Source organism: Rhinoraja longicauda, chromosome 7 (genome assembly GCF_053455715.1).
Source record: "Rhinoraja longicauda isolate Sanriku21f chromosome 7, sRhiLon1.1, whole genome shotgun sequence".
NCBI lineage: Eukaryota > Metazoa > Chordata > Chondrichthyes > Rajiformes > Arhynchobatidae > Rhinoraja > Rhinoraja longicauda.
In genome coordinates, this window is record NC_135959.1 from 48,681,279 (window position 1) to 48,704,638 (window position 23,360).

The 23,360-nt window shown below is 45.2% G+C and overlaps 1 protein-coding gene across 13 annotated transcripts in view; it reads right to left on the reverse strand.

The window, feature by feature from the left end:
- Positions 1 to 23,360, reverse strand: part of LOC144595252 (glutamate receptor 4) — a 172,964-nt gene that overhangs the window by 68,262 nt on the left and 81,342 nt on the right. For all 13 annotated transcript variants that reach the window (XR_013547475.1, XM_078402511.1, XM_078402509.1 and 10 more), the window contains exons 7-8: positions 10,500 to 10,667; positions 4,178 to 4,282 (exon numbers count right to left, since the gene is read on the reverse strand). Coding sequence is in view for 12 of the 13 variants with exons in the window: in XM_078402511.1 (XP_078258637.1) it covers positions 4,178 to 4,282; positions 10,500 to 10,667 (273 nt within the window). In the remaining variant the exon portion in view is untranslated. The remainder of the gene's footprint in view (positions 1 to 4,177; positions 4,283 to 10,499; positions 10,668 to 23,360) is intronic.

The following is a 23,360-nucleotide window of genomic DNA, read 5'->3' on the forward strand; positions in this document are numbered from 1 at the left end:
TCTGTGTGGAGTTTGCATGCTTGAACATTTTCATTGCGACTGCATGGGCTTCCTCCAGGTGATCGATGGTCGGCATTGACTCATCAAGCTGAAGGCCCAGTTTCCATGCTCCATCATAAAACTGAACTAAACTAAACTCATAGGTGGATCCTGATAAATCCTACAAGATATGGACAAACAATTGTTTCTGGTGTGCGGGAATTTAACAAATGTAAGGGAGGCTTATTCTTGGTAATTTAGGGGAATGGGAAGATTTTTCTCAGAAAAGACAGTTAATTATAATTATTTCTTCACAAAAGAGTTGAAGTTTTATTTTCAGAGTGAAGCAGGTCAATTGTTGATGTACAGTTAAATTATGGTTTAAAGACTGATTTCTATTTTTCTGTAATTTAAATACAGGGGAAACTTCACACCAAAAATGGGAAAGGTGTATTTAACCATTCTAAGTGTTACACTGCGGTACTATTTAACAGGAATTTGCTAGCCCTGGGCTGCTAACGGCACTCATGTACCTTCTAAATTGCTCGTTTCCCTCTCCCCGACTCTCATTCTGAAGCAGGGTCTCGATGAGAAATATCACCTATTCCTTTTCTCCAGAGATGCTGCCTGACCCGCCGAGTTACTTCAGCTTTTTGTGTCTATCTTCGGTGTAAACTAGCATCTGCGGTTCCTTGCTGCATGTTCTCATTAAAAGACAACTGTGTTATGGTCTATCTTGCAGTTCTGAGATCAGCTAAGAAAGGTGTCATTAACACACTCACACGCTGCTTTATACGTGGTTTACACCATTACCTGGCCATGATCACACTGATAACTGAATTCTGTCACTCTGCCGCTTTTAATGAGGGGTTCATCTAAGTGGCATTAAATCATTTTCTACCAAGGTCAGGCAACTGGGAACAGTGAACTTTTATTTTAAAAGGATCACATGAATTGCAAAACTGATTTTGATGCTTTTATCTTTGTCCTTTTGGTAAAAGACGCCACAGATAGCATTCTCACAAAATGCCACTGACAACCATTGGAATAATTGAGCCATGACAGATTTGATTAGGTTACGTGCCTGAAGAAATGGCCAATAGTATTTTTGCTGCATTAAATGTGGTCATAGATTCACATGCAGCAGTGCAAATTGCTGGCTTTGCAACCGAGATCTAGACTGAAGGCACAATGTGGGAGTTTCTGCTGTGATGTGTGACCGCAGTAAATAATTCCTGACTGTTTTACCAAGTGCAATGCAGTGCACCTGCTGCAATCTCACGGTAAACACTAAATCTGCAGATTGCATTAAGGGCTCTAATACAACAATATCACTGAACAGTTCATAATCAGATAATACCTTAATGCACAACATGAAACCAAAGCCACTAAGGAATTCAGCAGTCCGATTATTTTCAATCATTTGTTCAATTATATCATGCATTGTCCCAGGCGTCACTATCAACGTTCATCTTTCTGTGTCCTTCTCTCTTCCTACAGTCTTGCAAACCACAGAGCTGTCTCTCACAATGTGGGCAGGTCCTAATGAATGAAATCTCCCAGGGTTAAAACGAAAACGCAAGCCTTTTTGCAACTGCAAAAATGCTGGTTAATTATATAAAGTCGAATACAATCTGTTGAATTGCTCCCTTTTTCATATCGGCTGCGGATGTACCCAATCGAACGAGAGCAGGCCAGAGTGGAAACCTTTCTGATCGGGCCTATTCCAACCGGGCAGGTCATGAAGTAGACAACAACTCCTCTCCCTCGTCTCAGCCAAGATCTGATAAGCCAGAAACAAAGGGTGGCTTTATGTTTTGTAAGGTGGTTTCTCCAGGAGATAGTTTAGTTTAGAAATGCAGTGTGGAAACAGGCCTTCGGCCCACTGAGTCCACACTGACCATCAATCACCCGTTCACACTAGTTCTATGCTATCCCACTTTTTCATCCACTCCATATACTGGGGGCAATTTATAGAGGCAAATCAACCTACAAACCCACACGCCTTTAGGATGTGTGAGGAAACTGGAGCACCCAGAGGAAACCCATGCCATGCAGTCATAGGGAGAATGTGCAAAATCCACACAGACAGAGGTCAGGATTGAACCTGGGACTCTGGCGCCGTGAGGCAACAGCTCCAGGTGCTGCACCACTGTCCCACCTGTGCCGGCAGGTGTGCTGATGATGAAGCAAAACGACCATGAATCGAGTATGTTTTTTGGGTGCTTCCACGCTTTTTGAAGGAAGTAAAGCTAGTCCTGAAATGTGGTGCTGAGGTGAAAGATCAGCCAAGATGTTCTTGATGTGAGAGGGGAGAAGAGGGAGTGACCGGGATGAGACTCGTTCTTGATTATGCTGGTGGCCTTGCCGAGGCAGCGTGAAGTGTAGATGGAGTCAATGGAAGGGAGGCTGGTTTGCGTGATGGTCTGGGCTGTGTCCACAATGAATTCTGATCAACCAGGCTACCACACGCAAGAAAGTGATTTGTCAGACTCACTATTTGGTTCATCCCCTTCCTGACTTGACGTAAAACAGCTCGAATTGTTTTTACTTGAACTTGTCTCTGGCTAATCTGTTTTAAAACATCACTGGGTCAACTTGTGCTTTCAAGATCATTTATCTTTGTGTCCGAGCAGCAGTCTTTAGAGGCCGTATATTTAAGATAATCACCAGTAAATGTAAAAGAAGCTTTGGGAGATATTTTTTTATGCATACAGTAGTTAGCAGGAAGCCACTGTAAGAAATATTGAGATGACAAACATATAACACATTTAAGGGGATCCTTGATAAACACTAAGAAAGGAATAGAAAAATGTGAAACAGTCTATTCTGGCAGAAAATATTAAAAGTCTATCATCTAAGTGATGAGTCAGAACCTTTAGAAAGGAATTTCTTTAATCAGAGGGTGGTGAATCTGTGGAATTCATTGCCACAGACGGCTGTAGAGGCCGTCATTGGGTATTATTAAAGCGGAGATTGAAAGATTCTTGATTGGTAAGAGTGTCAAGGGTTATAGGGAGAAAGCAGGAGATTGGGGTTGAGAGGGAATGATAGATCAGCCGACTGAATGGCAGAGTAGACTCGATGAGCCAAATGGCCCAATTCTGCTTCTATGACTTATGAACATGAGAGATTACAAAGCTTTGAGATGCAGACAGATATTGGTGCCTTATATAATGATTCATAAAATGATAGCATGCAGGTTCAGCTGGTATTTAGAAAGGCCACCAGAACATTATTGCTTATTGCTGAAGAGCCATATACAAAAGTGGGTGATTATGGTTCTAGTCTACAGGGGAGGGCTGAGACCTCATCTGGAGTACAGCTAGGTCTCCTTATTCAAGAAAAATATGCCAATGTATTGGAAACAGTGTAGAAAAGGTTGACCAGACTAATATGGAATGGGTGAGTTGTTCAATGAGGAAATATGTGGGCAGACTAGTCATATTCAGAGTTTAAAAGAATCAGAGATTTGACCAATACATGTAAGACCGTGAGAGGTCTGGAGAGGGGAGATGTGGAGATGATGTTGCCTTATGTGAAAAATGAAATTAGAGGTCATGTATAAAAATAAGGAATGATCCCTTTAAGACAGATGAGGGAATCTCTTTTCTCGAAAAGGGTTGGGGAAACAGTCTGTGAGTATTATTAAGGCAGAAGCAGATTGATTCTTGATAAGCAAGGGGTGAAAGGTTAGCACGGGCAGATGGAAACAGGGACCTGAGGTTGCAATCAGATCAGCCATGATCATATTAAATGACAGAGAAGGCTTCAGGAGCTGACTGATCTATTCCTGCTAGTACTTTGTAGGTTTGTACGATACATTGATGGAATTAGACTTAGTTGTGTGATTTGGAGCATTAACACCAACACAGACATTGACTGGATGACCTGTCAGTGCAGCAATACAATACAATTATCAAACAGAGTTTGATTTTTGGTACTTCTGATCCCTGTCTCATTTGTAGGCTATCCCATGTCTAAATCAAAGCAAGCAATTAAAAACTTTGTTTGCACATTATTGTTTGTCTAATGTCTAAGATGCCCTGAGAATGATCTTCCTGACTGACTTTGCAACAAGCAGAGAACAGAGAACTCCAGGATTTTGTGTCTATCTTCAGTCTCTTGTAACCTGCTTTGAGGTGGAAGATTGATTAACACCAGTGGAGGGCTTTTGTTCTTGCTCAAGATAACTCACCCTTCTGTGGCCAGCACTTTTCAGCTCAAATACATCTATTGTGAAGTTTGTTCGCCGTCCGTAGTTGTCAAACTGAACATTCCCCGTTAAACCTTGGATCCGTACCTTCCGATGATTCAAAGAGAAAAGATATGCATTACATCACCATTTTGATAGAAATCTTTAGCACAGCTTAACATTAAGATCACTTTCTGTTCTAATTTTCTTCTATCTATCCTGTCGCAGGGCTAAGATAGCGATCTGTGGGTCATGATCTCCTGGTTTCCAAATACTTTAACTCCCCCTCCCATTCCCATAATGACCATTCTGTCCTGGGCCTCCTCCACTGTCAGAGTGCGGCCAGATGCAAAATGGAGGAACAGCACCTCATATTCCTCTTGGGCAGCTTACAGCTCAGCGGGATGAATGTTAATTTCACTAATTTTAAGTAACCCCTTCATTCCTGCTCTCCCCCCTCACCCCTACCCATCCTAGTCATCCTACTGGTTCCACTGTTTGCATCCCTGTGTCCCTTTGTTATCACCTCTTCCCCAGCCAACAATGGGCCATTGTGGCCTTCACCATGGCCTTGGCCATCTGTTGCCAGCCCTGCTTTGTTCTGGCCTTTTCTTACCTCCAGTTCCCTCCTCCCTACTTTCAGTCTGAAGAAGGGTCCCGACTCGAAACATCACCCATCCTTTTTCTCCAGAGATGCTGCCTGACATGCTGAGTTACTCTGGCACTTTGGGTCTATCTGTGGATCTGTGTGAGCCAGCAACCAAGTACTAATGAAGTGAATAGTTGCGATCTGGGATGGCTGCCTGATTGATTGTCTATGGATTCAACAGTGACTTTAAAATAGCAGTGGATACATATTTGTAAAGGGAAAATCTGTCAAGCTCTGTGAGAAGATGGGGGATGTAAAACTAAGGCTTTATAAAACCACATTTGGAGCATTTGGAACAGTTTTGGGCCCCATATCTGAGGAAGGGTGTGCTGGCGTTGGAGAGGGTCGAGAGGAGGTTTACGAGAATGATCCCAGGAATAAATGGGTTAACATATGATGAGCATTTGATGGCACTGGGCCTGTACTTGCTGGAGTTTAGGATGAGGAGGGGGGGGGGGAGGGGGGGGGAGGGGACCTCATTGAAACTTACCGAATAGTGAAGGCCTGGATAGAGTAAATGTGGAGAGGATGTTTCTACTAGTGGGAGAGTCTAGGACAAGAGGCCTCAGAATAAAATAATATACCTTTAGAATGAAGATTAGGAGGAATTTCTTTAGCCAGAGGGTGGTGAATCTGTAAAATTAATTGTCACAGAAGGGCGTGGAGGCCAAGTCAATGGATATGTTTAAGGCGGAGAGTGACAGATTCTTGATTAGTAAAGGTGTCAGGGGTTACGGGAAGAAGGCAGGTGTTGAGAGGGAAAGATAGATCAGCCATGATTGAATGGCGGAGTGGACGATGGGCAGAATGGCCTAATTCTGCCCCTAGAACTTATGACCCTGAAGAATGAGAGGAAGGGATCCTTTAGAGGGTTGTTTCAAAGCAGCAAATGGCCTCCTTCTGTCTTAAGATTCAATGATTATTCATGTGTGAACGTAGGAAATGAGTGCTAGCAGGTCACATGGCCACCCTGAGTTCCTAAATGTCATCAAAGCAGAAAGCCTGAACCAGCGGACATCATTAAAATATTCTGGGAAGCCACAAAAAATAATCATTCGGGGCTGGATGAAGACAATTAAAATGTCATGACTTCAATGACTCTCAGTCTGAAGAATGGTCTCGACCCAAAACGTCACCTATTTCTTCTCTCCAGAAATGCTGTCTGACTCTCTGAGTTACTCCAGCATTTTGTGTGTATCTTCGGTGTGAACCAGTACCTGCAGTTCCTTCCTACACATGACTACAATGATCGCACCTTTGAGAGTCATTTAAGGTGAAACAGAAAATTGTGTACTTAAAAAATGTCTCCATAACTTTGCCACTAATAGTGTTCTGAGAAAACCTTCCTCGTGTGGAACAATGGGTAGCATTTTGCCTTCTGATGGGCTGTTAAATGGATTGGGTTTAGAGCATTAATGTAGCTCTTTTGAGTGCTGTCTCACCCTGGGAGCCAACACAGTTGTTAAGTTGTACTCATTGCATCGAGATGGAAACTCACAGTGCAAAATGCAAGCTGACATCCTTCATTAGAATTCAAGTCATTACATGGCCACAGGTGGCCATGAACAGTTTAGTTAGAGCATATCTCATTCACTTCAATGAAAAATATAGATGGTCCTTGAACAAGACAGAAAACTCATTATAAACGGTATTGATTTTTAGCTGCAGTTTTCATCCAGAACCCCCCAACCCCCTCACCTCAGTCTTTTTTTAGATTCAACGTTATACTCATTAAAATCCCCAAACTATTCTACTCTTCATCTTTCACGCAAAGGGTGGTGGGTGCATGGAATAAGCTGCAAGACGAGGTAATTGAGGCAAGTACTATCGCAATGTTTAAGAAGCAATTAGCAATTGTGTAATGAACTGGATTTGATAAGGGAACTCAAGGTAAAGGAGCAATTAGGAGATAGTGACCATAATATGATGTTTTAATCTACAATTTGAGAAGGAGAAGGGAAAATCAGAAGTATCAGTATTACATTTGAGCAAAGGGGAATATGGAGGCATGAGGGAGGAGCTGTCCAAAGTTGACTGGAAGGAGACCCTAGCAGGAATGACATTGGAACAACAATGGCAGGTATTTCTGGGGATAATACAGAAGGTGCAGGATCAGTTCATACCAAAGAGGAAGAAAGATTCTAAGGGGAGTGAGTAAGAGGCGACCGTGGCTGACAAAGGAAGTCAAGGACAGTATAAAAATAAAAGAGAAGAGGTATACCATAGCAAAGATGAGCAGGGAGCCAGAGGATTGGGAAACTTTTAAAGAGCAACAGAAGATAACTAAAAATGCAATACGGGGAGAAAAGATGAGGTACAAAGGTAAGCTAGCCAAGAATATAAAGGAGGACAGTTAAAGCTTCTTTAGATATGTTAAGAGGAAAAAAATAGTTAAGACAAAAGTGGGTCCCTTGAAGACAGAAACAGGTATTATGAGGAACAAAGAAATGGCAGACGAGTTGAACAGGTACTTTGGATCTGTCTTCACTAAGGAAGACACAAATAATCTCCCAGATGTACTAGCGGCCGGAGGACCTAGGGTGGCAGAGGAACTGAAGGAAACTCACATTATGGAGGAAATAGTGTTGAGTAGACTGATGGGACTGAAGGCTGATAAATCCCCAGGGCCTGATGGTCTGCATCCCAGGGTACTTAAGGAAGTGGCTCTAGAAATCGTGGATGCATTGGCGAACATTTTCCAATGTTCTATAGATTCAGGATCAGTTCCTGTGGATTAGAGGGTAGCTAACGTTATTCCACTTTTTAAGAAAGGAGAGAGAGAGAAACCAGGGAATTATAGACCAGTTAGCCTGACTTTGATGGTGGGGAAGATGCTGGAGTCAATTATAAAAGAAGAAATTGCGGAACATTTGGATAGCAGTAACTGGATCGTTCCAAAGGGGAAATCATGCTTGACTAATCTTCTGGAATTTTTTGAGGATGTAACTAGGAAAATGGACAAGGGAGAGCCAGTGGATGTAGTGTACCTGGACTTTCAGAGACCCTTTGATAAGGTCCCAAATAGGAGATTAGTGGGCAAAATTAGAGCATATGGTATTGGGGGTAGGGTACTGACATGGATAGAAAATTGGCTGGCAGACAGGAAACAAAGAGTAGGAATTAACGGGTCCCTTTCAGAATGGCAGGCAGTGACTAGTGGGGTATCGCAAGGCTTAGTGCTGGGACCGCAGCTATTTACAATATACATTAATGACTTAGATGAAGATATTAAAAGTAACATTAGCAAATTTGCAGATGACACAAAGCTGGGTGGCAGTGTGAAGTGTGAGGAGGATGCTATGAGGATGCAGGGTGACTTGGACAGGTTGGGTGAGTGGGCAGATGCATGGCAGATGCAGTTTAATGTGGATAAATGTGAGGTTATCCACTTTGGTGGCAAGAACAGGAAGGCAGATAATTATCTGAATGGTGTCAAGTTAGTAAAAGGGGAAGTACAACGATATCTGGGAGTCCTTGTTCATCATTTACTGAAATTAAGCATGCAGGAACAGCAGGCAGTGAAGAAAGCTAATGGCATGTTGACCTTCATAACAAGAAGAGTTGAGTATAGGAGCAAAGAGGTCCTTCTGCAGTTGTACAGGGCCCTAGTGAGACCACACCTGGAGTATTGTGTGCAGGTCTCCAAATTTGAGGAAGGACATTCTTGCTATTGAGGGAGTGCAGCGTAGGTTCACGAGGTTAAGTCCCGGGATAGCGGGACTGTCATATGTTGAAAGAATGGAGCGACTGGGCTTGTATGCACTGGATTTTAGAACGATGAGAGGGGATCTTATTGAAACATATCAGACTATTAAGTGGATTGGACACGCTAGAGGCAGGAAACATGTTCCCGATGTTGGGGGAGTCCAGAAACAGGGGCCACAGTTTAAGAATAAGGGGTAAGCCATTTTGAACAGAGATGAGGAAAAACTTTTTCACTCAGAGAGTTGTGAATCTGTGTAATTCTCTGGATGCTTTCAAGAGAGAGTAAGTTAGAGCTCTTAAAGATAGCGGAGTCAAGGGATATGGGGAGAAGGCAGGAACGGGGTACAGATTGGGGATTATCAGCCATGATCACAGTGAATGGCGGTGCTGGCGCGAAGGGCCGAATGGCCTACTCCTGCACCTGTTGTGTATTGTCTATTGTCTGTAGACAGGTATATAGATAGGACATGGGCGGATATGGGCCAAACGCAGGCAAGTGGGACTAGAGTACTTGGGACATGTTGGTCAGTGTGGGCACGTTGGGCCATAGGGCCTGTTTCTACATTGTATGACTCTATCTTGTACGATGGCAGATATGAAAGGGACAATTAGCTGATCCGTTCTCAACCCTATGCCAAGATTGTTTAGTTTAGTTTAGTATAGTGACACAGCATAGAAAAGGGCCCTTCAGCCCACTTACTCCGTGCCGATCAATGATCATCCAGTACACTAGTTCTATCCTACACACTCGGGCCAAATTACAGAAGCCAAATAATCTTCAAACGTGCACGACTTTGGGATGTTGGAGGAGACGGAGCACCCGGAAAAAGTTCACGCAGTCACGAGGAGAACATACAGATCCCATACAGGCAGCACCCATTGTCAGGATTGAACTCTGGTCTCTGGCGCCATAAGGCAGCAGCTCACTGTAAATTGCCCCCAGTGTGTGGGGAGTGGATGCAAACGATGGGATAAAATAGGATGAGTGCAAGTGGGTGATCGATGGTCAGTCTGAAGAAGGGTCTCGACCCGAAACGTCACCCATTCCTTCTCTCCAGAGATGCTGCCTGTCCTGCTGAGTTACTCCAGTATTTTGTGTCAGCATAGACTCAACGGACTTGAGGGACCTGTTTCCATGCTGTATCTTTCAGTCAATCTGTTTATTTATTTGAATGTTTCTATTAGCAACATATAACAACAATTCAAAAGTTGTTGAGAACAGTAAGCTCTCAAAGTCCGTGTGCATGGCAGGAGTGGGCTACATGCTGCAATGCCTGAGCTGAGACTTGCCATTTGGACCTTGCTCTGCCTCATGTGATGGCCCTCTGATGCAGGGGTCAGCTCGGACAATTCTTTACGTGCAATAGTAAGTGAACACAGGGCACCAGTGTTGGCAGGTCTGGACGGTGGATCAGGGATGGATGGATTCCAGATCTGGGAAATTCTTTTAAGGTGAGAAGGGCAAGATTTAATAGGAACAACTGAGGGGTAACTTTTTCACTCAGAAGGTGGTGGGAGTAAAAAATGAGATGCCATAGGAGGTAGGACAGGCAGGTGTGCAACAGCATTTAGTTTAGTCTAGTTAAGAGATTCAGCGGGGAAACCGGCCCTTTAGCCCCCAGAGTCAGTGCTGACCAGCGATCCCCATACACTCGCCCTCTCCTATACACTTGGGACAATTTACAATTTTTACTGAAGCCATTTAACCTACAAACCTGCACATCTTTAGAGGGCGGGGGGCAACCGGAGGTGGGCTCTGCGGCTCCCCGGCCACTGAATTTCTGCTTGTTTCACCCTTCCTTGTTTCACCCTTTCGGCCGTGTTTCATCCCTCCCGGCTTTGGCTTGCTCTTTACCCCTGTTACTCGGTTATCGCGGACAATCGGCAATAACCAGATTCGTACAGGTGTCCGAGGTTATGGGGAGAAGGCAGGAGAATGGGGTTAGGAGGGAGAGATAGATGAGCCATTACCTGCTTCAATGCCCGATCGGTGTCAATGCCTTGAACCCAAGGAGCAGCAGGGTTTGCAAGGCAGTCTCCGGCATTTCCTTTCCTCGAGATCCCAATTCGTTGTCTTCGGAGGTAGCGGAATGCTTCAGCCATGACTAGTATCCCATCGTACGTTAATGCTGATGTATACTGGAAGGAAAAGTATCCATGTTGGTCAAGTTATCCGATGTTCAGCCTGTGCTTTACATTCAAACTAAACACAGGTCCACCACCGATTTTCCGGCACCCTTGGTTCCACATCCTTGCCGGATTATCCGTGTGGTCGGACCAACAGAGGTCACGACCTTGGGGGAGCTGAGGTACCGGCCCACAAAGTTGGCCAGTATCAGTCGGCTATGGGAATGGATCTGCTGCCTCTAGCTGGACAGGAGTTCAGGCCGCAGGTGGCAAATTCGACGCGGCGATCAGCGTTGAAGTCCTGATGAGGTAGAGATCAGCCGTCTCACCTGGCCTTGCTGCCACATTTTTGGGGTGACTTCCAAGGGGACGGGGGGATGGGGACGGGGTCGGGGGGACATTATCCAGATTAAAAGGGGGCTGGACCACCAGTTGCTGGAAAATCGGTGGTGGGCCTGTAGTAAAATAGCAGCCATAAGATTAGTTTAGATAAGTTTAGAGATACAGCATGGAAACAGATATACAGGATACCTCCGCACAGTCTGCCTTAACCTACCTGATTCTCCGGTATATCGGTGAGACCAAGCGCAGGCTTGACAATTGTTTCGCTGAACACGTCAGCTCAGTCCGCCTTAACCTACCTGATCTCCCGGTTGCTCAGCACTTTAACTCCCCCTCCCATTCCCAATCTAACCTTTCTGTCGTGGGCCTCCTCCATTGTCAGAGTGAGGCCCAGTGCAAATTGGAGGAACTGCACCTCATATTTCGCTTGGGTAGCTTACACCCCAGTGGTATGAACATTGACTTCTCTAACTTCAAATATCCCTTGCTTTCCCTCTCTCTCTCCATCCCCTCCCCCTTCCCAGTTCTCCCACCAGTCTTACTGTCTCCAACTACATTCTATTTCTGTCCCACCCATTCCCCTGACATCAGTCTGAAGAAGGATCTCGACCCAAACATCACCCATTCCTTCTCTCCGGAGATGCTGCCTGTCCCGCTGAGTTACTCCAGCATTTTGTGTCTTACTTCTTTGTATATCTTTCATTTATTTGTTCTATGTCTCGCTAAAGCACCATCTATATCGCTTGTTTCCCTTTCCCTTGAAGTCTGAAGAAGGGTCTCGACCCAAAACGTTACCAATTCCTTTTCTCCAGAGTTGCTGCCGGACCCACTGAGTTATTCCAGCTTTTTGTGTCTATCTCCCTTCCATTGACTCCCTTCTCCCATCTACCATCAGGCAAGAGATACAGAGGTTTGAAAACGCACACCTCCAGATCCAGGGACAGTTTCTTCCCAGATGTTTTCAGGCAACTGGACCATCCTATTAACAACTAGAGAGCGGTCCTGACCTACCATGACCTCATTGGAGGCTCTCGGACTATCTTTTTATCGGACTTTAATGAACTTTATCTTGCACTAAATGTTATTCCCTTTATCCTGTGTCTGTTCACTGTGGATGGTTTGACTGTAATCATATATAGTCTTTCCGCAGACTGGTTAGCATGCATCAAAGGCTTTTCACTGTACCTTGGTACACGTGACAATAAACTAAACTAAACTAAACTAAACTAAAAAGAAAGGCTAGGGCTGTAATACCCAAGGCCCTCTAGGTAACAAAGTGCATCGAGCTTATGGCAAGAGAAAAAAAGGAAGCTTACATCAGGCACCGACAGCTCACTACTCCATGAGTTTGTAAGTGTGCAGAACATGAATGCGTGAAATTAAAAAAAAGAAAATTGGAAAAGCGAAGAGAGAGTATAAAAGTACTGGCAAGCAAGATGATAATGAAGAGTAAGCCGCCTAGGGACCAACACGGCCCTGTGAGTGGAAGCAGAGGATATATCTAACGTTCTTAATGAATGTTCTGCAGTAGGGAATGTTGCTGTTGCTGTTGTAGTGTGAAAGGGTTTAGAAAGTGGATAAGTGATCAGAACCTGAACCTGGGGTGGCACGGTGGTGCAGCGGGTAAAGTCACAGAGTCATAGAATGATACAGGGTGGAAACAGGCCCTTCGGCCCAACTTGCCCACACCGGCCAACAATGTCCCAGCTACACTAGTCCCACCTGCCTGTGCATGGTCCATATCCCTTCAAACCTGTCCTATCCATGTACCTGTCTAACTGTTTCTTAAACGATGGGATAGTCCCAGCCTCAACTACCTCCTCTGGCAGCTCGTTTCATACACTCACCACCCTTTGTGTGAAAAAGTTACCCCTCGGATTCCTATTAAATCTTTTCCCCTTCACGTTGAACCTATGTCCTCTGGTTCTCAATTCCCCTACTCTGGGCAAGAGACTCTGTGCATTTACCCGATCTATTCCACTCATGATTTTGTACAGCTGCTGCCTTACCGCTGCCTTGCAGCTGTAAAGCTGCTGCCTTGTAGTGCCAGAGATCCGGGTTTGATCCTGGCTACGGGTGCTGTCTGTATGGATCTAAAACTGGTGCCAAAAAGTGAAGATAATGGTCAATGGATATGTTTATGACAGGAAGCCTGTTGAATGTGGTTCTTGGTCCAGAGTATTCAGTTACTTGCTCTCCTGCGGCTGCGGCTCGCTAGCAGTCTGTTCGTCTTTTTTCCTTTTTTTTTTTTTTTTTTTTTTTTTGTTGTGTGTCGGTGTTGGGATGGTTTTTTTTTTTTTTTGGTTGTGTATGTGTGGGGGTGGTGGTGTGGGTGTGGGTTGGGAGGTGGGGGAAACCTTTCTCTTTTAGGTCTCTTCCTCACGGCGCGGGGTGCGGCTTGGCCGCTGGACTTAACATCGCCCGGTGCGGCTCGGCCGCTGGACTTAACAGTGCCCGGTGCGGCTTGGCCGCGGGGCCTTCCATCGCTGGTGCGGCTCGGCCGCTGGACTTAACAGTGCCCGGTGCGGCTTGGCCGCGGGGCCTTCCATCGCTGGTGCGGCTCGGCCGCTGGACTTAACAGTGCCCGGTGCGGCTTGGCCGCGGGGCCTTCCATCGCTGGTGCGGCTCGGCCCCTGGACTTAACAGTGCCCGGTGCGGCTCGGCCGCGGGGCGCAACATCGCCCGGTGCGGCTCGGCCGCGGGACTTTTCATCGCTGGTGCGGCTCGGCCGCTGGACTTAACATCGCCCGGTGCGGCTTGGCCGCGGGGCCTTCCATCGCCCGGTGCGGCTCGGCCGCGGGGCCTTCCATCGCCCGGTGCGGCTCGGCCGCGGGACTTAGCTGCGCAAGGCTCGGTCGCGGGGCCTTCCATCGCCCGGCTCGGCCGCGAGACGTTTCAGCGCCCGGTGCGACTCGGCCGCGGGGACTTCCATCCCCTTGCGGGGACTGTGCGGGTCGGTCGGGGACGAGCTGTCTGTCCGTGGGCGTGGGGAAGAGAGTGGAAGTTTTGTTGCCTCCATCACAGTGAGGGGGTGTTTGGAGTCACTGTGATGGACGTTTGTGTTGGGGTTATGTGTCTTGTGTTCTTTTTTGTGTATGACTGCTATGTAGTTTCGTTCGGTACCTTGGTACCGAATGACAAATAAAGCTCTGTTGTTGAACTTAATACACCTTGACCAAATTAGACTTAAATGTAGATGACGCAATAAAGAAGTTTGGAGCTGATCAAGAATTGGCCATTTGATCGATAGTGAAGAGAATAGTGTTAATCTGAAGGCAGATACGGATGGGCAGAAAAGTAGCACTTAATCCAAAGAATTGGCTGGGCAGAAAAGTAGCACTTAATCCAAAGAATTGTGAGGTAGTACATTTGGGAGGTACAGCAATGTGTGGCTTTTTGCAACTTTGTCGGCACCAGGTACATGACGACTCTTGCGTACTGCTTGAGTGGGGACTGCTGTATGATTTTACCGGGTTGCATGCAAAACAAAGCATTTCACTGTAGCTAGGTACATGTGACAATAAAGTGTAAACTCAATTACTGAATCATTGAATAGTGCACGATAAATAGGTGTATATTGAGTGGTTTAGCACAATGTAAATCCAGAGGCTCTTAAGGTTAGCAGATCGGGTAAATAACATGGTTGAAAAGTCATGTGGGATGCTTTTCTTTATTAGCTGGGATATAACTATAAGGGCAGGGATATAACACTATTTCGGTCACAGTTTGTGTACTGCCCGTTATCCTGGTCAGCATGTTATAGGGTAAACACAGCATCAAATGCAGGTAGATGGGGCTAGTGGTGACGTTGGTGTGGGCAAGTTGGTCTGAAGGGCCTGTTTCCATGCTGTATGCTTCTATGGCTCTAAATGTAAGTGGTTTAGGTTTATTATTGTCACAGCTTTGTTTTGCATGCAATCCAAGCAGAGCAGATATACCATATATAGATACAATCAGTTCAAACTCAGTACAATAGATAGAGCAAAAGGAAAGATGCAGAATGCAGAATATAATTCTCAATGTTATAAGGCATTGTCGCGCATTAGTTCCATAGATACATTATTAAGCGAGCGTTGTTAGGAAGTGAGAATTGTAACTACGAGGAAAGATTGGCTATGTTTAGAACAAAGGTGCCTGAGGGAAGATTTAATTTAGATTTATAAAATTAAGACTAGCCTGCATAGAATAAATAGGAAGGATATGTTCTTCTTTACAAGGGCTCAAAACTGAGGGGCATAATTTTAAAATAATTGACAAGCGGATTACAGGGGAGATGAGGACATTTTGCTGTCACCCAGAGGTTGGTAGGGGTCTAGAATCTACTGAGGAACGGGTGACAGAAGCAGAAACCATCATTACCTTGACCGATAGACACAAGGAACGGCAGATTCTGGTTTACAAAAAAATGGAATGTCATCTGTCCATGTTCTCCAGAGATGCTGCTTGACACGCTGAGTTACTCCAGCACTTTGTCTATTACCTTGACCCGTTTGCGTATTTGAAGAGCCACAATCTGCAGATCCATGGACCCAGTGGAGAATTTGCCGGAGTAGCCCTTCTTCAAATAGCACAGTCAGGATTGTCTGAAAGCCTCCTTTTGATTGAGTTTAGTTTATACGTGTACCAAGGTACAGTGAAAAGCTTTTTTTGGCACATGCTAACTAGTCAGCAGAAAGACCATACTTGATTACAATCGAGCCGTTCACAATGCCCAGATACCTGATAAAGGGAATAATGTTTAGTGCAAGATGAGCAGTAAAGATAGTCTGAGAGTCTTCAATGAGGTAGATGGCAGCTTGGGATGGCTCTAGTCGATGAAAGGATGGTTCAATTGTTTGATTACAGCTGGGAAGAAACTATCCCTGAATCTGGAGGTGTATGTTTTCACACTTCTGTAGGAGGAGGGGGAGTTCAACGAGATCTGGGTGTCCTAGTGCATCAGTCAATGAAAGGAAGCATGCAGGTACAGCAGGCAGTGAAGAAAGCCAATGGAATGTTGGCCTTCGTAACAAGAGGAGTTGAGTATAGGAGCAAAGAGGTCCTTCTACAGTTGTACCGGGCCCTGGTGAGACCGCACCTGGAGTACTGTGTGCAGTTTTGGTCTCCAAATTTGAGGAAGGATATTCTTGCTATGGAGGGCGTGCAGCGTAGGTTCACTAGGTTAATTCCCGGAATGGCGGGGCTGTCGTATGTTGAAAGGCTGGAGCGATTGGGCTTGTATACACTGGAATTTAGAAGGATGAGGGGGGATCTTATTGAAACATATAAGATAATTAGGGGATTGGACACATTAGAGGCAGATAACATGTTCCCAATGTTGGGGGAGTCCAGAACAAGGGGCCACAGTTTAAGAATAAGGGGTAGGCCATTTAGAACGGAGATGAGGAAGAACTTTTTCAGTCAGAGGGTGGTGAAGGTGTGGAATTCTCTGCCTCAGAAGGCAGTGGAGGCCAGTTCATTGGATGCTTTCAAGAGAGAGCTGGATAGAGCTCTTAAGGATAGCGGAGTGAGGGGGTATGGGGAGAAGGCAGGAACGGGGTACTGATTGAGAGTGATCAGCCATGATCGCATTGAATGGCGGTGCTGGCTCGAAGGGCTGAATGGCCTACTCCTGCACCTATTGTCTATTGTCTATTGTACCTCTTGCCTGATGGGAGAGGGGAGAAGGTCTGAGGTAAGACTTGTCCATGATTATGCTGGTGGCCTTGCCGAGGTAGCCTAAAGTGTAGATGGAGTCAATAGAATGGAGGTTGCTTTGTGTGGTGGTCGGAGCTATGTTCACAGGTTTTTGTAGATTATTTTGTGGATTTTCATAGATTTTTGATGCTTGCGTGAAATTCTGGCAGACCAGAGACGTTCATGGATTTACTTCACTGCATTGGTAACACACCTTCCCTGACAGGTAAATGTATGCGGTGCTCACCTCAACTCTGCTCCCAATCCTCATCTTAACTTCATAGCCGCGCTTGGTCTCAGCCTTCAGTGGCGACTGACAGACACTGAAATTATTACCTATAAATAATGTCCCAATCTCCACATTACTCCACTTGACCATGAACTTGCGGCTGAGAAATTAATTATTCTTTGTAAAGCGACTGCTTGTGAATTAAGTTTAAAACATAATTTCTGAAGCATTCAACCCATATGAATTTAGGAGGTCCTGACATACCGATTCAACAAATTATATTGAATTTGATGGCTCGGTGCAGAGCTGCCATGGGAGTTATTTCATGGAGGCTATCAAAGAGAATTGAGATTTGGGAGCAATACCTTGTTTGAGACTGATTAAAAGATAGATGAATCCTACAAATAGAAATGTTTTCATCCATTTTCAACTACTTTGTTCAAAAACATTACATACTAACTAAGAGTCATAGAGTCATGCAGTGCAGAAACATGCCATTCGGCCCGACTTGCCCATGCGGACTATTATATGATGGGAGCTCTCCCATGCCATTCACCAACCATGTAGACCATTTTGTTAGGACTCCAGGACATTCTTCACAAGGGCTGCCTGTACAAAATGCATGGCAGGAGGTAGCAGCTGGGCTCAGTGCTCTCCTGGGGAAAATTGAACGCAAACACATTGCTTTTCCTTTCACTCTATAATGGGATGGAGATGAGACCACATGCCACACTTAGGCACACACTAATTATCAGTTTGAAAGTGCGAAGTATAATGAGAAATTAGCAGAACTGGCAAATTTTTTGCTTAATTCACTATAATGAGCAAAAGTATCAAGTACCATAATAAAATTAGGAAAAGTCTTACTTTTGGCAAGAAAAAGTGTTTAACTAATCTTTTACTGAAAGAACAGAAATAACCTGTCTTATAGAGGTGTATGAAATCATGAGTGGAATAGATTGGGTGAATGCACAATCTTTTGCCCAGAGTAGGAAAATCGAGAACCAGGGCACATTGGTTTAAGGTGAAGGGGGGAAGATTTAATAGGAACCCAAGGAGTAACTTTTTAACACAAAGGGTGGTGTGTGTACGAAATGAGCTGCCAGAGGAGGTAGCTGAGGCAGGTATTATTGCAACGTTTTAGAGACATTTAGACAGATAGGATAGATGGGCCAAACGTAGGCAGGTGGGACTAGTGTAGATGGGGGATGTTGGTCAGCATGGACAAATTGGGCCGAAGGGCCTGTTTCCATGCTGTATGACTCCATAACCATTCATCACAACTGCATTACATTCATTGTTACAATAACACGCTTTAGCCTCTTAATGCAAAAATGAAAAGGTCTGACAGATATTTCTTGAGAAAACCAGGGTGGTTTAACGTCAAAACCCTGCAGTTGAGTTAAATTTCTCCATTGGGATTTCTGCAAGGGAACATGCCTTTCTTTGTGAACGACCCATAAGAAGCTAAGCAGAAGGTGCATTGCTTCGTAAGAATGCAAGATATGAAACAAAGCCATTTGGTTCATCAATCAGATTGTCACTGAGGTCGTGCGTGGGCCGTAGTTCTACTGCGCTCAGTTCCCTCCTGTATTGGCACCAAGTCTCTATTCTCCACTTTAGCTGAATGAGAAAACGATTGATTTATTCTCTGCGTGGTTCCACTGAGTCTGCCTTCACTGCATTAGTCGACTGTCTGTTCCTGACGTTAAACAGGCAGAATGGCCACCGGCAGAATGTTCAGTTTGAGACTTCAGTTTGTGATTCTGTTTTTTCTTCAATAATCATTTTAGATTATTCTCACTCCTCCCGCTAACATTCTGCATTAAATTTCCATGTAATACTAACACACACACACACACACACACACACACACACACACACACACACACACACACACACACACACACACACACACACACACACACACACATTATCAGTTTCAAAGTGCAAAGTATAACGAGAGCCTAGAAATCAGCAGAACTGGTAAATTGTTTGTTTCAATTCACTATAATGAGCAAAAGTATCAAGTACCATAATAAAATTATGGTATGTTGGCATCACGTGGCGCACGGTGGCACAGCAGTAGAGTTTACTTACTGCCAGAGACCCGGGTTTGATTCTGACTACGGGTGCTGTCTGTAGAGAGTTTGTACGACCCCCTCGTGACCTGCGTGGGTTTTCTCCGGGAGCCCTGGTTCCCTTCCGCTCTCCAAAGACGTACAGGATTTTAGGTTAATTGGCTTTGGTAAAATTGTAAATTGTCCCTAGTGTGCGGGATAGTGTTATGCGTGGGGATCGTTGGTCGGCGTGGACTCGGTGGGCCGAAGGGCCTGTTTCTGCCCTGTATCTCTTAACTAAACTAAAATTAGGAAAAGTCTTACTTTTGCCGGGAAAAACTGTTCAGCTAACCCTTTACTGTAAGAACAGAAAGTTGTAGAGGTGTACAAAATCATGAGAAGAATAGGTTGGGTAAATGCACAGAGTCTTTTGCTCAGAGTAGGGGAATCAAGAACCAGAGGGCATAGGTTTAAGGTGAAGGGGGAAAGATTTAATAGGAATCTGAGGGGCAACTCCACACTGGTTGCTCTTTAGTTTACATCAAAGCAATGGCCGTGACAGCACATCAGCACCTCTACTTCGTTAGAAGGCTTAGAAAGTTCTTTTGCCCAGAGTAGGGGAATCGAGGTCCATGTAAATCTCCTAATCGCCTCCTGTGAAGATCTACTCTTTGTGTAGCTGGCAGGATGCAACCAACTATACAGCAAACAAAGTCATGGCCAAAGTTACTCAGGGTCAAATATCAGAATATGACTGCAACATTGTGCAGCCAGCAGGTTCATTAGTTAATAGGAATAGACAGCACAGGCAGCCAGATTTTCCTTGAGGAATTAATGGTTCAAAGCCTAAATTTTAATGTAATTCGTGATTTCTAAACCCGTCTGTGAGTTGCATTTATGGGAAAATGTAATAAGCTTCAGACCAAAAAAAAAAATTATTGTGAAAGGAGGAACTGCAGACGCTGGTTTGTCCCAAAGAAAGACACAAAGTGCTGCAGTAATTCAGCAGTTCAGGCAGCATTTCCGGAGAAAAAGAATAATTGACGTCAGAGGTTGGAACCCTTCTTCAGATTGAAACTGGGGGTAGGGTGCCCAGAACTGCTCACAATACTCTAAATGTTTTCTGATAAGTGCCATATAAAGCCTCGGCATTACATCCCCGTCTTCTCACAGAGCTTGACAGAGTTGCCCTTTACAAATATGTATCCACTGCTATTTTAAAGTCACTGTTGAATCCATAGCCATCACTCAATCAGGCAGCCATCCCAGATTGTAACTATTCACTTCATTAGTACTTGGTTGCTGGCTCACACAGATCCATAGATCGACACAAAAGTGCCGGAGTAACTCAGCGGGTCAGGCAGCATCTCTAGAGAAAAAGGATGGGTGATGTTTCGGGTCGGGACCCTTCTTCAGACTGAAAGTAGAGGGGAAGGAACTGGAGGCAGCAAAAGGCCAGAACAAAGCAGGACTGGCAACAGATGACCAATGAAGGATGGATCCCATGATAGCCCATTGTTGGCTGGGGAAGGTGTGATAATGAAGGGATACAGGGGGTGCGAACAGTGAAACTAGTAGGGCGACTAGGTTGGGGGAGAGCGATCTAAATATTATTGCGATTTCTCTTGGAGTCAAACAAAGGCAAGCAGTGGGCTTCACATACACGCCAGGGAAACAGCAGCAAAGCATTCGCAGGCTGGTCCATGGGGAATGTCAAGGAGATCCCTCCTGAAGCCTTCCGGAGTGGGCTGATCAGTTAACAGCTCACAGAGTTCATAGCCCACAGAATGTGGCAACACAAGGTTAACAAGGTGTATGTTATCATCATATCATCATATCATATATATACAGCGCGGAAACAGGCCTTTTCGGCCCACCAAGTCCGCGCCGCCCAGCGATCCCCGCACATTAACACTATCCTACACCCACTAGGGACAATTTTTTACATTTACCCAGTCAATTAACCTACATACCTGTACGTCTTTGCTTATGTTATGCTTGCTGTCATTGCTAAGGGGGCATTGAATAAGAGTCATGAAGTCTTGATGCAGCTCTATAAGAGTATGATTAGGCATGGAGTTCTGGTCACCCCATTACAGGAAAGATGTGGAGGCTTTCGAGAGGGTGCAGAGGAGGTTTACCAGAATACTGCCCAGATGGGAGAGTTTCGGCTAGAGGGAGAGGTTGGACAGACTTGGGTTGTTTTCTCTGGAATGTCAGAGGTCGAGGGGAAACAAAAGAATTATCTGAAACTATGAGAGGCATAGATAGGGGAGACAGTCAGAACCTTTCTCCCAGGGTGGAAAAGACCAACACTCGAGGGCATAGCTATAAGGTGAGAAGGGGAAAGTGTAATGAAGATGCGCGGGCAAGTTTTTTGTTACACAGAGTGTGGTGGGGGCCTGGGACACACTGTCGGGGGGTGGTGGTGGTGACAGATATGATAGTGGCATCTAAGGCTTTTGGATAGGCACTTTGAAGTCCAGGGATTAGAGAGAGATGGATCAGTTTAACGTGGCAACATGTTCAGCACAAATATTGTGCTGTCCTGTGCTGTAGTGTTCTATGTACAAGGCAAGTTAAACCTAGAGGCAGAGAGTCTTTACGTTAGGGTTTACACTGCCAATTGTGGATAAAGGAAGGGCAGTATATTGGCTGAGGAAAGGCTTCCAGCTGTCCCACTGTACTGAGTGAGGAGAGGCATTCATTGACCATAAGATCAACAACTGCAGCGAGGGTCAACTTCCAAGGAGAAGACATAAAGTTTATCAAAAGTTGAGGACATGTTGACTGCTTGGAAAGGAGTGATTTAGAGTCAAGACCACCCCTGCTTTACTCATCAACACCAGAGGCAGAGATGGAGCCTCTGGACACTCGTTGCATGCTGATTAGATGCCCACCCAAATTCAGAAGCAACGACTGTTGAAAGGGCAGCAAAGGAAGCAAACTGCTCAGAATTACTGGGATCAGGTCACAAGGAATTTTGGCCCAATGTCCACAAAAATATAAAATGACCCTGTTGGGTAGGAGACATCGAATCAGCTGGAAGCCATTGATACGTTTGACAGCAACTCTCGGTGGTGCATTCAGTTGTATTACATTTCCGACCACAGACAAATGCAATTCCCATGCTCCCTTACAATGTGCTACATAATATTTTTAGTTTAGTTTAGTTTAAAGATGCAGCACGGAAATAAGCCCTTCGGCCCACCGAGTCCACGCCAACCATCCCCTAGACCGGCACTATCCAACACACTAGGGGCTATTTTTACCAAAGCAAATTAACCTACAAACCTGTAGGAAGGAACTGCAGATGCTGGTCTAAACCCAAGATAGACACAAAAAGCTGGAGTAACTCAGCGGGACAGGCAACATCTCTGGAGAGAAAGAATGGATGACATTTTGGGTCAAGACCCTTCTTCAGACTGGTTATGAAGAAGGGAAACGAGAGATATGGACGATGATGTAGAGAGATAAAGAACAATGAATGAAAGATATGCAAAAAAGTAACGATGATAAAGGGAAAAGGCTATTGCGCTGTTTGTTGGGTGAAAATGAGCAGCTCGTGCTACTTGGGTGGGGAAAGAATAGAGAGAGAGGGAATGCTGGGGCTACCTGAAGTGAGTGAAATCAAGATTCACACCATTCACACCATTGGGCTGAAAGCTGTCCAAGCGAAATATGAGATGCTGTTCCTCCAATTTGTGTTTAGCCTCACTCTGACAATGGAGGGGCTAGGACAGAAAGGTTCAGGTGGGAATAGGAAGGAGAATGAAAGTATTTAGCAACTGGGAGATTAGGTAGGTTCAGGTGGACTGAGCGAAGATGTTCAGCAAAACGATTGCCCAGTCTATGTTAGGTCTCGCCGATATTTAAGAGTCCACATCTTGAACAATGGATACAGTAGATGAGGTTGGAGGAGGAGCAAATGAACCTCTGCCTAACCTGAAAGGACTGTCGGGAGGCCTGGACAGTCGAGGGAGGATGTGCACGGACTGCTGTTGCATCTTCTACCGTTGCAGGAGAAGGTACCTGGGGAGAGGGTGGTTTGGGTGGGAAGGGATGAGTTAACCAGGGAGTCAGGGAGTTGCATGTCTTTGGAGTGTGGGAGGAAACCGGAGCACCCGGAGAAACCCATGCGGTCACAGGGAGAACGTTCAAACTCTGTACAGACAGCACCCATAGTCAGGATCCAACCCGGGTCTCTGGCGCTTTAAGGCAGCAACTCTCCCACTGCAACACCATGCCGCCCCAATATGAACAACATGATTTGACGGCAGACTAATTCAGCTTTATAGCACTTGGGAAGGTCAAGATAGATGAAAAAAAAGGCAGGCAGGACAAGAAGGTTAAGACCCTACCATTTGGATTCACTCAAATTATTAGGGAATAATAATT